The sequence below is a fragment of the Scomber scombrus genome, chromosome 19, assembly GCF_963691925.1.
Source record: "Scomber scombrus chromosome 19, fScoSco1.1, whole genome shotgun sequence".
Taxonomy (NCBI): Eukaryota; Metazoa; Chordata; class Actinopteri; order Scombriformes; family Scombridae; genus Scomber; species Scomber scombrus.
The window spans coordinates 9259539-9277000 of NC_084988.1; the positions used below are offsets into that span (position 1 = coordinate 9259539).

Here is a 17462-nt window from a genome sequence, read left to right on the forward strand (position 1 = left end):
ATCATTTCTCTGCTCTCAACAGACTGAAGGCAACGTGGGACACAAAATCAGGAGAAATACTCTTTGGATTTACACCATCTGTGATCTTAATGGAAAGGAAAATAATATTTATAGAAGTGCAGTTGAGGATTTAAGGAACAGTTTTTGTCGATTGTGGTTGGTATGATATGGCTGTCTGAATTGAATTTACTTAAAGTGATTACTATTGATACATTATATATTTCAGTTTAGTTTAGTATGAATTCTTAAATAATCATTATTAATAAGCATCATTATCATTTAATCATATATAAATTGATATGAAATTGTGAAAAAATGACTTTGTTACAAGTAGACTGTAATTGTTTCTCTTTCATGTTTGGAAAAGTAATGAAAAATGAAAGAAATAGTCTTGTTTTATTCAATATTTTAAATCCATATCATAATATCATTTTTTTGTAGATTCTAGAAAATATAATTGTGTCTTTGTTATTATAAAAAGTAAAGTTTTTTTTCAGTGGATAGATGCTTGTTCACAGTGCAGGAGGTTTTTTTGTACGGCCACTTAATGAGTTTGTATCACTGTGGAGGACTTTTGGTGGAGGAACCAAACTCACCATTAGCTGTAAGTACTGTACCAGAGATTTATTACTTTTTACAATATATAACATTTATAACTTTTTATCAAATATTAAATGAGAATGTAATCAAGTTCATTGTTTGCATGTTTTTGACAGTTGTTTGTTATTTATCAATGACGGCTGATCCCACAATCTGATAAGAAACTTTTCAGAGATAAAAATTCATTCAGTATTTCAGATTCTGTTTTGTAATACACTATTTTTGTTATGTTAACTTTTAATTGTTGTCTGATTTTAATTGTTTGAAAGTGAGGTTATGTAACATTTTTAATCTTCAAAAGATAACATCAATAGTTTAATGTCACTTTCATTCATTCATTTTGAAAGTTTCAAACAGTTTGTAGATTAAAAATCTTTGAAAGAATCTAAAATTGAATTCCAGTTGAACATAAATATGATTTTATCAGTAAATGCAGCTTAGCTTTGTGTTCACGGTTCATTTATTTCACATGTAGTGAAAAGGAAGTGAAAGAGACAGATGACAAAGTTTGAACTGTCTTCACATGAGTGTTTCAACTCTGTCAGTTTAAACACAAGAAAATGAATTATTCACTGTCTCAAATTATGAAACAGATGTGAAGATGTCATCAATAATTATTATCAATCAACCTTTTTCACTGCATTTAACTCATGTGTCTGATGGTCTGATTCTTAGTGTATGAGTGCAATAGTAGCACAAGCTCTAAAGTTTCCGGGCTTTGTCTTTTCTCCCCCCTCTCCTCCCCCTCTCTCTCCTCCAGCGGGTGTGGTGCGGCCCACCCTGACCGTCCTCCCCCCCTCCAAAGAGGAGGTGCAGCAGGGCAGTGCCACACTGCTGTGTCTGGCAAGCGCGTGCTCTCCCTCAACCTGGAGGCTGGACTGGAAGGTGGGGGGCAGCAGCAGCTCCTCAGGGGTGTCACACAGCCCAGAGGTCCTGGGGAGGGACGGCCACTACAGCTGGAGCAGCACCCTGAGCCTCTCTGCAGATGGCTGGAGGAAGGCGGGCTCAGTGAGCTGTGAGGCCAGTCTGAATGGACAGACCCCTGTCACTCAAAGCCTGGACCCTGACCGCTGCTCAGAATAGAGCTGCAGGAACACTCTGGAAAATGAAGCTTCTTTTTCTTTGCTCCAGATCTTGATGAAGCTTCAGATCTTCTCTGTTCAGCTGTTTCTCAAAGTTTCACATCTCTCTATTCAGTGTTTTAATGTGCATGTTGCTTTCTAACACTGATCTTCCTCATATTCTGCTTTATGTTCATTACTTTTCAAATGAAACGGAATATTCTTAGTTTCACTCCAACAGAAATTATTCATACATTTAAAATGTGACATGAACATTGAACCATTATTCAATAAAACCGTTGATTATAATAAGTCAGTGTCTTTGTGTTTATTTTAAGATCAATACGTTATTAAAAACAACAACCTTCTTGATCATCCAAATATCATCACACCTGATGTTATACTGCTGTTTATCTAATAGTACAGGAAATGGTTGCTATTTTATTAACTTGAGACATTATTTTTTAGTATGAATTATTTGAAAATACAGAGAGAGTAATACATTGGAAAGATTTATTTCCTTTTGGGCTCTAGTTGTATCATTTTGCGCTGCTATTAAAATATTTATAGCAAAAATATTTGTCGCTATTGTTGGCTGCACTCTAACAAGAGTTCAGTGTCTCAATTGTAAAATTAAAGAGATGGATTAAAGTGACATGAATTAACGTTTAAACTGTAAATGTAAAAGCATCTTTCAGTGTGTTTCAGTTTTATTTTTGTTCATTGTGGTTCTGCTTGATGACTCTTGTGTATCAGAGTCAGTGTTGTGTTTTCTCGACCAGTTATCATATAACATATTTCCACCGAGTTTGAACATTTGAAAATAAATGTAGGCAGTGATGCATAAAAGTCATGCAAAGCACACATAGGCACACCTGTCCTTGTGAAACTGAGAGAAAGATTAGGATACATCTCCCTGTGGACTGATTAAGCACTTGTGGAAACTCTTTGACTTACTGTTCCACACCTCTCTGCTAAATATGCTTTTGCAAAGTTTCCTGAAGCCCTGTGCTCATAAATAGATGCAGGGTGCCCTCTGCTGACAGTCCAGGTTCACAACAATCACATTTCATTACAACCCTAGTTGTCAATGTGTTTATTTCAACCTCATGGTGGCACTAAAGGAAAGTCATGAGATCACTGTCAGAATCCTCTGTGGACCTTTAATGTGCATCATTTCATGACAATCCACTAAATGATTGTTGAGATATTTCAGTCTGACCCAAAGTGGTGCAGTTTTTGACTGACATACGCATGCCACAACACTGGCAAAACAACTCACTAATAATTGAAGCTGTTTTCTTAGTTCCTGAAATTTTACACTTTAGAGTTGTGAGATTTTCAACCAAAATTCTGTTTCTGAGACTCCTGTACTTTCGTTGTATAGGTGACTGTACAATGACAATAAAGGCTATCTTGTTTTAACTGACTTTGATTGAAAGGTCAAAAAAGCTATTAAATAGACCTTCGGATAAGATTGTTTCATGTGTTGTTTCCAAAGTCAAGAATGAATTTTAAAATCTCTATTTTCACTATGAGCCAACATTTACCAGAAGTCCTTAAAGTGCTCAGAAAGTGCTTGAAACTCCATCTGCTGGTTACATGTATCGTTCAGTACTGAGTTCAATACATACTTTAGGCAAATTGACCGACACCACAGTTCATTTTAGACACAACAACAAATTCTTCCGGCACACACTGACACTTGACTCATGTCAATTAGAATTGAAAATCACTTTTTGATCTCAATTTTTCATTTCTGTTGTGTATACGTTGTACTTTAATTGTTTATAGATTAAGAAATGTGTATATTCTGTAAAAAAAACTTTGCTTTACAAAACACATTAAAGATTTGTTCCTCCATAGAATTATTATATGTATTATATTGGAACAGGTCAGAAATGCAATCATTGCAATCAACTTTCTGTTTGTGAGATATTGTCGTATGTTCTCTTTGTGAGATTTTGTTGTATTTTCTGTTTGTGACATTTTGTTGTATTTTCTGTTTGTGAGATAATGATCTATTCTGTTTGTGAGATAATGATGTAATTTCTGTTTGTGAGATTTTGTTCTATTTTCTGTTTGTGAGATTTTGTTGTATTTTCTGTTTGTGAGATATTGATGTATTTTCTGTTTTGTGAGATGTATTTTCTGTTTTGTGTTTGTGTATTGTGAAATATTGTATTTTGTGAAATGTTGCGTTTACTGTCTGCTGTTGCATTGTTTCCAAACTTGTTGTGTTTTGCATTTCAGGGCCCCGTACATCCGGGTTTTCTTTCTTTTTCCAATTATATTCCCATCAAATAGTTCCAGCTGAACTCGCACTAAAGGACTGTAGTTTCCATGTCATATCACTTAATTTAAATAGGTTTTTATTTCAACAACCAATAAACCTCTCGATATATGCCTACATATGGACATACCAGCATCTTTAAAACAAGCCGCACAAACCGTTTGTTTTATTTCCCCTTTGCACTGAACGTTACACCGCGGAGCTCTGTGATTGGTCAGCGGGCGCCTTTCAAGCCCCTCCCCCCCACTGTCACTCACCGCAGCTCTTCAGAGTCAGCAGCAAGCGGCAAGATTTCGGGCAAATTCACAAACCAAGGTAGGTTTAAAAAAAAAAAAAAATCCACGTTTTTAGACAAATCCCCTAAAGCTTCGTCGCGTTTAACATTTGCTTCTGTTTTTCCGTGTGGTTTCTGTCGTCCATAGGCTCAGGAAAGCCCGAAAAAATGAGTCAGTACAAGGACCGCTTCGTGACTCTGCTCCATGAGAAGAACTTTGTGACAGATCATTTGGCGACGGTGGAGCAAAAAACGGGAGTGAGGAGAGAGTTTATCGCCTTAGGTATGTTGAAACAACAGTATGAAGAAATGAGGCCACTTTTTAAAACTTTAAAAAACAACATGTCTGACTGTGCTTTTGTAAAATGCAGAGGGGGCTTGACGTCTAAGTTAACGTCAAACATAAAGTGAGGGGTGTTTGTTTTGTGTTTTTCATGTTAAGCAAACAAAGATAGTTGAGCTGATATTTAAACTGCCACTTAAAAATCACCAGCACCTGACTTTTCACATTCATTTCATATCCTGTTGGCTCACTTTATTGCCCCTCTCTGTCAGAGTTGGATGGCAAAGTTCAGCCAGCTCAGACCTTTATGCTACATTACAAGATTAGAGTCGATATATAATCCCCCATTTACACCATGCTTTTAGTCACCAGACATTTCCAGCTTGCCTTGCCTTACTTTTTTTTAATCAGGGTGGCGTGTGAGATAATCCAGACTTTAAATTATAAAAGTAAAATAAGAAATAGACTGTACATGTGGGGGCTTGAGTACACTTTAATAAAGCAGCTGTGTAAACTTTGCAACACTTATTCATTTGCATGTCAATTTGGAAATGTATATGTAGGGAATAAAACATCAAGAGGACTCAAACAAAGAATAATGGGAACATAAAAGCACCATATGTTGTTTTTAGAAAAGATAGATATATACATTTGCAGCAGATTTTTATGGAAATTGAACTCAAACTCAAAGAATGAATGAGATTTAGAGAGAAATTAATCCTTAAAGAGGCAGGCACTCATTATATCCAAAGAGGGTTAAATGAGGAATTTGACTTGGTGCTGTAATTATAGAGTTTAACTGGATTAAACTTGTTTTCAAGGAACAGGACTTCTTTTGAGAACAGGAGGAAGTTTAGTTCATGGATGTGTCGAGGTTAACCGAAGCTTGTCTTTGAAATGAGTCACTGATTCATAAATGTTACAAAGACACTGTGTTTTGAAATATTATGTTGAAAGAACACAATATTGTTGCTTCATATTAAAAAAAGAAACATATTCAACCTTTCTTAGTGTTTGAACGAGAATATTCTTAAACTTCCTATTATCCTCAGGTCAATTTCGACAGGCATTAACTAAAAAATGAGGTATACTTTCACTTAAATGAGGTCTGTTGACTGTAATTTCCAGAAATATGTCTAAAATCTGTGTTAATAAATTGGAGTGAAGTTGGCTGAAAGGGTCTAACACTGAATTAGATGATACGTTATGCTTTATAGACAGTCAAACCAGACTGGGTCAGTTTTGAGCAAGGAGGGCAAAAGTTGCATGGTCAACAGGAGGGTTAAAAAGATGATGATGGCAATGTTGTTATGTAGGCTTTGTAGCTACACTGACTGATCGATCAATGGCTTGTCTATTAGAAAACCGGAAGCAACCTCTCACATAACCCTGATAAAAGCAAAAGAGAAAAAAAAACCCACAAACATCAGGTGAATTCATTATGGTTTTGTGATATGTTTTAAGTTTGATGGACTAGCATTAAAGCATGCACTGGTGGTCTCGGACTTTATCCTCCAAATTAATCCATAAAAAGGTGAAAAATGACAATCACCGTTTCCAACAGCCCAAGATGATCCCGACCAACAGTCCAGAAACCAACGAAATTCAGTTTACTGTCATAAACAACAAAAGAAAACCGAAAATATTCACATTTGAGAAGTTTGAACCGCAGAATATCTACATAATGTTTTTTTAAAAGATGACTCAAAACAGTTAATCAATTGTCAAAATAGTTTGTGTAGTTGCGATTTATCTTTAACTTGAAACATTTTTAAAAAATAAATAGATAAATAAATAAATAAACTCGAAATCAAACGGCCACCGAGGCACCTCAGGAATGAATCTCACACAGGGGGAAGAAGTGTATCGTCCAGGCCAGCATGACGTTTCTTTTAGTTTATTTTACCGTTTTTTACAAGCAAAGAGACCAACAACAATGAAGTCCACCCCCCTCTCTTGCCAGGGTAAAAAATAACATATGCCTTACCCGGTGCATGCTGCTCCTATACCTGCCTACTTATAGAAATACATTCACCTCTGTGCTCCAAGCTGCCCAGTACCCTCAAAATAAAGCATTAACCAGTACTCAAATGAACTAAAATGATTATAATAAATGTTTACTCAAAGTGATACAAGATAAACAAAACATAAACATAAAATTATTCCAAACTAAACAGCAATAAAAACCAAATAAATTAAATTATTAAATCTAACCCCAAATAGCTTCTACAGTTTGCAATTAATTTAATAGTTGGCAACTAATCAATTAATCTTCTAAACTTGTCTGCACCTCACTGAAATTGATATTATCCTCCACACACACACACACACACACACACACACACACACACACACACACACACACACACACACACACACACACAGACACACACACACACACACACAGACACATATTGCTATTCAATGAACTACCTCTTAATACCACCCCTTGGGCCACCAACAGCTGGTCCCCGGGGGTATTTTTATCACATCCTGAAATATCCAGAGAGAGGCGGAGATGGACGGAGACTCTAGGATGACGGGTTACTCGACTGACGGCCGCTCTCAGTCAACTTTTTGAGAGTTTTGACAGCACTGTGTGGTCAGTTTGTTCAGATTAAGTTCGATACAGATCTGACACCGTGGGCTACGAAGTCCAATATTTCATCCACAGTGCCGCTGAGCTACAGGAAGCTCGTCAGCTACAGTGAACTACATTCAGAATTGATCCACACAGATGTTCAGTCACAACAACCTGACTCGAGTTTCAACCGTATTTTTCAAGGTCACAGAAGATGGAGGAAGCTCTGTTGATGTTTGATAGCTGCATGTGAAACGTCGCGTCCGTATTTAGCTGCACAATATCAGATGTTCAGGAGCTTGATTAAGCAAGCATGATTGGAAATAACCCCTGAGGATTATTTTTTTGCTATTTTCAGTTCGGGTGTACAGCTTCAAATATAGCATTTAACAGAGGTGGCCCCAATATTGAAGCCTGATACTGGATTTTAGAAGTCTATATTGATATTTATTTATAGATATTTTTTAATTGATTGAATTAAAAAAAATCTGATAGCTAAATATTTGCAGATATTCTTTTTTAACATCAGTACATAATATTTGGATTATTAAACCCTTACATACTTTTCAGGGTCAAATTTTCTTTTTATATATGCAAATGTCAAAATTGACCTGTATTTATTAAAAAAACTAAGAAATCAGTATTTTAACATGTTGTTATATTCTTCATATTGTATAAAATATTCTACTGGACCATAAAATAGTGTTTGTGAATGCCTTTCTGTACATAAGATTAATCAAACATTTTTTAATAACTGATTGGGGAATTTATCAATGTGAATGAATGTAGAGACAAATTACCAGTTATGAATAGTATGTAAGGGTTAAATTTGTTTGTGAAAGAATTATCAAGAATGTACAAAGCAAGACATTTTACAGCTGAAATAAACATTTAAGTGCATTCTGGCAGACTAACGGTATATGAAAAACACACTTCAACAAACTAGAGCTGAAATTATTAATCGATTACTCAGTTAGACGCTTGATAGAAAATTACTTGGTAACTCCAAAATGGATTTGAAGAGGATAGTTTGAGTACATTTTTTATCCAAAATGGGCAACCATCCCCTTGCTCCAGCTTCTCAAATGTGACAATTTGCTGCTTTTTTTTTTAAATTTTTTTTATTTTTTTGTGTTACCTGAAACTCTTTGTGTTTTAGGACTGTTAGTCAGATAAATCAAGACATTCAGGGATGTGAACTTGTACTCGAGGACACTGTTAATGATTCTTTTTCAGCTCTTTCTGACATTTTAAGAACAAATGATTTGAGAGAATAATTTTCTAAACCAAATTTTTTATATCACGCTGAGATGTCCTGGTTCCTATCAGCAACACATTTCTGTTTGTGATGGGATAATATTTTCTCACTTGACTCTCAGCCTCCCGTTTCCACTGCAGGAACTTCGTGGTTACAATGTACAGCTCGGATTATCTAGGAAATTTGATGGGTTTTAAGATCCAATCTTTAATATTCAGAACTGCTCTCAGACTGAAAATAATTTCACGTCACACACTATGGGTTATTAAGATTATCGTGCCAGACGGAGAAATACACCACCTCATGTGACCTCGTGTAGAAACAGATATGAACAAAATGGAGACATGGTGCAACAACTCACTAAAGTAACTCTCCGCACTGAGGAAAAAAAAACATCTGGAGTCTAAAACGAGTCTGGATGAAGAAATGTTCTGGCAGACTCAGTAAACATTAGCTGAGAACTGCAGGTGAGATAAGATGGATTTAAATGTCAGTTTTAATATCCGTCAACAGTCGTGTGCTCGCTAACGTTACCCTCATGGGCATGGGCTGCCATGTTTGCCGTTGCTTGGCAACACTGTCAGCTGCTCTGGGACTAACGTCAGCTTGTCTCTCATTAGTTAGTTAGTAATAAAATGTGTACATTGTTAAGTCAAAAGCGTCATTCTGGTGCACCATGAGAGCAAAATTAAGATGTTAGAGTAAAAAAAATGTGTGCTCTAAACAATTTTGTGCTTGCATGGTGATGATACAGCCACAAAGCAAAGGAAATACATCTAGTTAATAAATGTTCCAAACAAACCATCAAAAAGACTAATGCTCATATTTCAGGTCTGAAACAAAGAAAGCAGAAGTGATTATGTAAGTTCAACTAGTTGATTACTGAGGAGGAACATACAAAATAAAATACTGTTAGATTTTGACACTTTTCAGTAAATATCTTGTTCTACATTGTTTTAAGTTTTCATTGTGTATCTTCAAATGACTAAACTACAAATTAGATTATGGTGGGCCGCCACACTCTATATCAGGGGTGTCAAACATAAGGCCTGTGGGCCAGAACCGGCCCGCCAAGGGATCCAGTCCGACCCACTGGATATCGGTGTAAAGTATGAAAATTGCAGAAAAGTAATTCCAGATTTTCTGCTGCTTCAGAGGTTGTTTTGTTTGTTTCACTCTGCACAGAACAATACATACTGTGGTCATATTTAAAACATTTATATATTAAACATTAAATTAGCACTTTCTGTGCAAAATAATCTGAAAAAAAAAAAAACTAAGACATAATATTATTGAAATTTCACAAATTTTTCCTTAAGACACCTTAGGCTGTTTATCCTTTTGTAAATGGATGGTTTATTATAGTAAATATTACATACATTATATATTATTTATAGGTTATTGTGCAATGGTCCTACTGGTCTGGCCCGCTTGAGATGAAATTGGGCTGTATGTGGCCTTCAAACTAAAATGAGTTTGACATCCCTGCTCTATATAATTAATAGGAAATGTCTTTGAGCAGCTCTGGAGATTTAAGATCGGATCTGTAAAACCGTCACATTACCAGATAATCTTGGTCCCAGACCAGATTTCACCTCTGATTGTCATGAGGGGTGAATCTGGGGTAGTCTGAGCCCGTCTTTACAGTCACTTCAAGCTCAGTCGGATCTTATTTCAAATACTTAGATGCTTTTGTAAGATTTTGGCCACACAGACTCACACCACCAAACTGGCTTGCAAAACAAATACGGAGGATTGTATGCAAATAGTACTTCACCTACCTGTACCCTGCACTTAGCAGAAGGTAGAGCAGACAAATTATACCATGTCCTGTGCTGTCCTGCGTGTAGAAATGTCTCATTAGCTTGTTAGTGAGACAGCAGCAGCTCATTTGATACTTTGGCCACACTGCTGGCTCGTTACAAATACTGATAATGGCGTACAATAGATCCTTTCATGTTGGCTCACTGTCATGTTTTATTGTACTTTGCATTGATCTGTGTTAGTAAGTCAAACACAGTTTAAAAATAACAAAAAAGGCAGTATAACTATCCTGTGTGGAGCTGAGAAACGTCTCATGTTCACGCTGACTCTGAAGTGTGAAGAGTTATGTGCTGAGCGGAGTAAAGAGGTCTCATCTCTAGTGTCCGTGCATGCAGCCAAACTCACAGAGCAACTGACTGTTTTGATAGTGACATGTTTTTAACCCTTACATACTGATCATATTCAGACTCTTCACAGTATCCCCTCACAATTAGTCTCTCTACTAAATTTCGGTCGCAGATAATAACTTCCTCCCCTCCTCGGCCACTGTCACAATAACAATAATAGGTGTTATAATAGGTGTAATTTGATGTTAGGCAGAGCTTGTTTTCTGCTGAATTACACGTTCTGAAACTGGGTAATGAGTAGTTTGAATCCTACAGTTACAGGATTACACAACTCTGTACTGACTTCTGCGCTTATTTCCAGTTTTTCCATGAGAAAAGACACATGGTTTATATTTAAAGCTCTTTGAGGTCTTTGGATGCATTGTTTATTTTCCTAGAGCAGCTCAGGCAGCCAGATGGTGTGCAGCTTTTTAAAATATTTATTACAGTCAAACACAGATACACGTAGATACACAGGTATTTGCAGTCCAACCTTTTTTTATTTATCACTAATTATTTTCCTATGCAAATCATGGCTGTGCAGACCTCGCTGCCAGCAGTGGCCTTTTTTCTAAGCCTCCCATTACAACCTGTTCTTCCAGTTTTGTCTCAGTTAGAGAGAGAGAGAGAGAGCTGGTAATTGCATTGATGATTGTGTTTGAGCTTGGACAAACAAATGAGATGTAAAGAGCAGGCAATAGTTTGAACACTATCAGAGGTTTTTTAGTGCTCCTGATACCTGTGTGACCTCATTATGTTCATGACATTTATGGGCAGTCGGGGTTGATATCAACATTTTGAGTTTTGCATACATTTTAATGTTCATACGGTAACATCCTGCTCATACGGCCCCTCGTTGGTTAGACAGTCATCTCGCCTCTCATGCCCTCTTTACCTTTAAACGTGCCCAGCCTTCATGTTTGCATGAAAATAGAGTTCACGCAAATCATGTCTGTAGATTTGAAATAGTTATCAACACCGGAGTGTATTAAAAGAAGATGGAAAACTAGTATTGTATTATTAACGTGTAGAAAAATCATGCTTGTAACATTTTTGAATCCGTAAAGGAGAAATAAATCACGCACAGCAGTCAGTTTATTAGCTGTGATGATGGCTAATTTCTATTATGAGGAAGAAGAAGTAATAAGAATATAAGAAGTTCATACAGAGCTGATCGTCCTGCAGCTTGTTTTTGGGGTGTGTGTTTGATTCAGAACAGCCTCGTAAAGTAAAACAAATATTTGGCATCATACTGCACAGATGTCTTAATAATAATGATACTAATAATAACGTTTATTTATAGGGCATATTTCATACAAGGGATGTAGCTCAAAGTGCATTTACAGACAGGAATAAAAATAAAATACAATAAAACAACAGTAAATAAACAAATACACAATAAGACAGAGTTCACAGAAACATGTTCACTGAGCATCTGAACATCTCTTACAGCTTTGGGTGGGATACTCCATAATTTTGGAGAATAATTAGCACAATGATTTCTTTCTCTGTGTGTTTTTCCTGTGTGTGTAAAGCACTTCGGATCAACTGTATTTTAAAGTGCTATGTAAATAAAGTTGAAGTTGAATTAAAGACATAATAGTGTGTATTTAAAAACCCAGCAGTGTCTGAGAGCTCAAAAGGGATTGTTTTAAAAAATATATAGTTTTATTTATTTGAACATGTCAAAATAACAAATTAAAATATGTAGGCTTCAAGTGTAAGCTTTAAAAACAAGTGAAAAGAAGCTTAAAATCTATTTTAAAATATATATGGAGTAGTGTGCTTGCTGGCACATAATGGCAGCATAATTTTGAATGTTTTTTTTCAGGTGACTGCTTTTGTAGTCCACTACTAAAAAAAGCTGTTGCAGTCATCCAGTCTGTTAAAAATAAATTCATAAATAAATCTTTAAAGAAATGAGAAAGGTGCACAAAATTCAATGCATGTGTCCATTTAATATTTCCTCTGAGGCTTCACTTCAATTTTGTGTTTTGGACTTATAGAAAACTGACATATGTGTGGAATGTCTCACTTGCACGAGATGTTTAGGTCGAGGTGTTTCACTTGAGAGTGAGAGCTGTAGGGTTTGTTTTTAAGTCAGCTCCGAGTTTCACTGTTTGACTTGAGTGAAGCGCTCCTCCTAATCCTGGTACTGTCCTGTCCTCGCATCCTGTTCTCAAACACACTCCACTGACAACTAAATAATGTGAATTAACATGACAAGTGTTTGTCAAGTTAAACAGATGACCTCACCTCTTCTCTCTCTCTTTATCTCTCTCTGTGTCTCTCTCTCTTTCTCAGGTGCTCTGGGTTTTATTGGACTGTATCTGCTGTTTGGATACGGAGCCTCGTTGCTCTGCAATCTGATCGGCTTCGCCTATCCAGCGTATTTCTCGTATGTATGAAAGTTGCACTTGTTTCACTTAACGCCAGAACAAAATGTATGAAACCAATGCTTTTAAAATGTCTAAATGGTGATGAACCAAAGTAACTATTTATTCACAGACACCTGTTGTAAATATAAAAAACAAGAACACTTAATGCAAAAAAAAATTGTAATATCTTTCGTCAGTTTTATCTCCTTTGCTAGTGTGTTCCACATTTGAGAGCCTTTTATGGTAAAAGCTGACTGCCGTAAGGAGGCTTTACCATCCCTGGTGATTTTTACATGTCACTGTAGTAAAAAAAACTTGTGTGTAAATAATAAATGAATGATTGGTCCTGTTATGTGTGCCTGCTGACTCACTGTCACACTGTCATATAGTGCAGGGAAACTTGAACACAATGAAGCAATTGTTAATGTTTTTAGGAACGCCTGCACTTCTCCTACAGTTTAAAGTCAAAATGTCGCCTATGAAAAAGACTTTTGTTGTTCATGTTCACGAGTTAGAAGACAGAGTTTGAAAGATAGATTCAGATCTCTGAAAGTCATAATACAAGTCAATTAAGTGACAGTTTATTGGAAGGATTTATAATTAAAGTCAGTACACACATTCATGACTCCTTCAGGATGAATTATAATCACTTTGACGAATCCTCTGACCTTTTCAGCTTGCACCATCACCAGCTCAAACTTTAAATTTGTGTATACATTTCATACTTGAACAATTTAGAAAACCTGTTTTGAAAGCTGGAAACTTGTATTGTCCTCTTGTCATTTTGTCCACATTTATTCCTTTCAAACAAAAAACTCACAAACACACAAAACATACCCTCAGATACACTCTAAAGTTCAGTCAGTTAATGACTTTAAATCTTTCTGTACTGTTTACCGTCATCTATGTCGTCATCAACCATCTGAATCAAACCTGTGCTCCTGTTCCTTCAGCATTAAGGCCATCGAGAGCAATAATAAGGACGATGACACACAGTGGCTCACCTACTGGGTCGTCTATGGGCTCTTCAGCATCGTAGAGGCCTTTTCTGACATCTTCCTCTCCTGGTTTCCATTTTACTATGCTGGCAAGGTACTTTGACCTTTAGTCTGCAGTGTTTTTTGTGTGGATGATATTTTACACTTTCTTTTTTTTTATAGTCTTATTTTTCACAATCTCTGTATGGACTTATTTAGTCTGCTCTCACTGTGAAATCACAGTCACACTATATTGATCACAAGGGTTGATGTTTTTGGGCCTCTGTTTATTTTGTAGTTTGCCAACAGCACACTCTTGTGGACAGTTTGTGTAATGACAAAAATAAGGAAGACATGCAAAAAATCTGCTATGTCCAAACTCCAAACTGCATCATAATACTAAGTATGTTTTGATTATGTAGCGTGTTCACATTGGAAAAGTGTCTACTCAAAAAAGTGTATACTCAAAAAAAGTCGGTATGGGCACTCAAAACACTTTTCAGTGAGCTTTGCATACATTATTGTCCCACAGTGTAAAATAACTACTCACAGCTCTTGTATTTCACAACTTTTTTGCACCTGGAGGAAAAAATAAGCATTAAAGTATAAAATGTTTTTAACAATTTCACATCCCTTTTTACCTGAAAGTTTGTCATAAATTAAGTAGTTTCATTGTGAATAATGTTGTGAGACAAAGTGACCTCACATATCAGAAAGCTCTGTTTCAACCACTGAAAGTCATAACCTCATTATCCAATTCCTCCCGTCTGTTAGCCATGATCATTACTGCTGGATTCATTACAATGGTTTAACTTGAATAAATAAACCTAATCCTGATTAATATCGGCCTAATAAACACTGCTTCCTACTGTGCAGTGAGTGATGTAATATTAAAACAGGCCTGTTATGTAACATGTTAACAACAACATTAAAAAACTAAGTTTAGCCTGATTTGAATATCATGTTTTTGCTAGCCAACAAAATGAGGAAAATCCTACATATTACAGTTTTATACTATTTTTATACTTTATAACTGTTTCATCATTGTACACGATATTAATTTAACAAATAACACAAACCAAAAGACAAACAGACAGAAGTACTGAACCAGGAGCCACTTGAGACAAGAAGCTTCACACCATATGTGCCTGACATGGACTCAGTTCAGCGTCAGAGTTCACTGCTGTAGAGTCCGGCTTTCTGACATAAAAGTATAAAGGATAATTGCAATAGATTCTTAATTTAATACAATTTAATTATTCTTAATGCAGTTTAGGCAACTTTTTTTGTTCCTTTTCAGTGTTTTTTGGTGACTATTCTGAGATAATGTCTGAAAATAAAGATTATAATTAAGAACCTTTGCACCCTTAGGATTAGAACAAATTAATTAAACACTGAAAGCCTTTTACTTACTTGGCAGTATGAAGTCTTTTATCTCAAAATCTATTCAATCAACCGTCTTTAATCACTTAAAGGATACTATTTATTATCTAAAAGATCTGGGATGAGGTGATATGCTGCCCTGATAAATGATTTGAGAAATGGTGACCTTTTAACTCACTAATAGTTTTACCTTAGACTTCACACTGCGTCCACTGTCCCCTTTTTATTTTTTTTATTGGTTTAATCATCACCCTTTTATGACAAGGTTTCACGTGTTGTGAAAGTAACTGTTAACACTACTCTTGTTAGAGTGGGAGATTAAAAAAGGGGCAATCATAGGAAATTATACTTACATAATGAATTGTGGACCCTTTTTTGTAGTATTTGAATTATTGTTGTAAGAGTATGTTAAAGGAATAAAAGTAGTAACATGGCTCGATTTCATTTCTTTGTATTGCTCAATTAAAAAATAAAAAAGAGTGATAATGAAAAATAAGATACAAAGATCACTTTCAAAACTGTAATATGTGGGTTAATCAGGTTAAGATAAGTTTTATGATTTTTCAATCATGCCGCTGTTGTTGCATAACAGGTCTGTTACTTTACAGTCCCTCATTGAACAGTATGACACATTATTTATTAAGCCCATTTCTCCATGATGAAGTTTATTCATTTAAATCAAACCATTTAGACCAAAGTAAACATGTTAATCGTGACAGTTATGCTGAAACAAAAGTGATGGTGATAAATATTTCCATGTGTTTTTTATCGTAGTATCTAAGACCTGTTCTCTTCTCTCTCCTCAGTGTTTGTTCCTGATCTGGTGCATGGCTCCGGTGTCGTGGAACGGTTCTGCCATGTTGTACAGTCGTGTGATCCGGCCATTTTTCTTGAAACACCAGGCTGCCATGGACAACGTGGTCAGCGATCTGAGCGCCAAGGCTAAGAGTATTACTGAGACCGTCACAAAGGAGGGTGAGACAACTACATTATACACGTGAAGGCACAGCCACGTCTATGTAATACAGTACAAGCACCGCAGCGCCAGTATTAACACAAACCTGAGCATCACCTCTCAGATTCACACAAAAAAAAAACCACATTCACAAACTCTGTAAGTTTTTTTCTTTTCTTCGAATTAATGTTGTTTTTTGTCTTCTCTCTTTATTCCCTCAGCTGTTAACCAAGTCCTCAACCATGACAAGAACCAGTAAGAAGCATGGGAAGGCCCCGTGTGTGTGTGTGTGCGTGTGCGTGTCCTGGACGAGTGAATGAGCGAGTGTGTGTGTATGTGTTTGTTGTTCGGCTCTTGGTTTAGTGAAAGCGAAGATTCACGCTCCCGAAAAATGAATAAAAGCTCATTTGATCACCCACATCATCAGTTTACTGCCATCAGTTCTGCCGAGACAATCTGACAAACTGTGACCTATATATAAAAATGTAGAGCTTATTTTCTCTGTCGTAGCATGACAAAACGGTGTGGAAAGAAATGTGTTGAGAGCAAAAACTTATGATTGGCGTACCTGCAGGTACAGCAACCCTGGAGGTGTAGTCAATAATGCTCAGGTGTATGTCTAATTGAGCCATTTGTGACAGAAAAGGCACAGGTAACACTACAGTTATAAAAGCCAGTCCCATTGCAATGTGTAATATTGTAACATCTTCAGCTTTTATGTCATTAAGTGTCTTCTTGCTCTTAAAAAGCTTTTAAAATCTGTTTTTGGGCAATAAGCAAAGTTCTCACTGTACGGTTTAACTGGACGACTTCTGTCTTTTGATATGACTTAAATTATCATCTCAATATGAAGAAACAATAAAACTGGAAACATGATGAACTGTAGCACCGAGTAGTGTCTTTGTGTCTGGCTTCAAACTATCAGATTTATTTCTGTTTCTTCTGGGACTGTCTGTCTGTCTCCCTCTCCCTCTCTCTTTCCGAGCAGTGTCATTCCTCACAAAGTGGGAAATTGGATTTTATTTGGTCCAAATTACAATGTTCACGCGCCAGTGATTTCAGTAATTGTATTTTATAGCAGTGGCGAGTTGAGAAAATTGTATTTCTGGATTCATAACCTCTGCGGATTTGGTTCTAGTTAATTCTGCAGCACCGATTTTTCTTTTTTTTTTTTTTTTTCCTTTTTAATGAACTTTATCTGCTGTAATTGTAAACGGTACCCAAATATCTCACTGTATCAGTAACTGAAAAATTACATAGCTCTTTGTT

General features: G+C 36.2%; 1 protein-coding gene and 1 gene segment (V, D, J or C); both read left to right on the forward strand.

The window, feature by feature from the left end:
• Positions 1-405: 405 nt before the first annotated feature.
• LOC134001181 (Ig lambda-3 chain C region-like) lies at positions 406-1683 on the forward strand. The segment is given in 2 exon segments: positions 406-604; positions 1361-1683. Coding segments are annotated over 2 exon segments (423 nt in total).
• A 2518-nt stretch (positions 1684-4201) lies between these two features.
• zgc:101744 (Receptor expression-enhancing protein 6-like) lies at positions 4202-17078 on the forward strand. The gene is made up of 6 exons (XM_062440755.1): positions 4202-4269; positions 4377-4511; positions 12805-12898; positions 13832-13970; positions 16045-16213; positions 16415-17078. The coding sequence occupies exons 2-6, from the start codon at positions 4397-4399 to the stop codon at positions 16450-16452; spliced, it is 555 nt and encodes a 184-aa protein (XP_062296739.1). The 5' UTR covers positions 4202-4269; positions 4377-4396; the 3' UTR covers positions 16453-17078.
• The last annotated feature ends 384 nt before the right edge of the window (positions 17079-17462 follow it).

Excerpts from the sequence above, each read along its gene's own strand:
- zgc:101744 (XM_062440755.1), top strand. The coding sequence starts at position 4,397 with ATGAGTCAGTACAAGGACCGCTTCGTGACTCTGCTCCATGAGAAGAAC. Across the intron at positions 12,899-13,831 it reads GCCTATCCAGCGTATTTCTC|CATTAAGGCCATCGAGAGCA; the intron begins GTATGTATGAAA and ends CTGTTCCTTCAG. Across the intron at positions 13,971-16,044 it reads CATTTTACTATGCTGGCAAG|TGTTTGTTCCTGATCTGGTG; the intron begins GTACTTTGACCT and ends CTCTCTCCTCAG.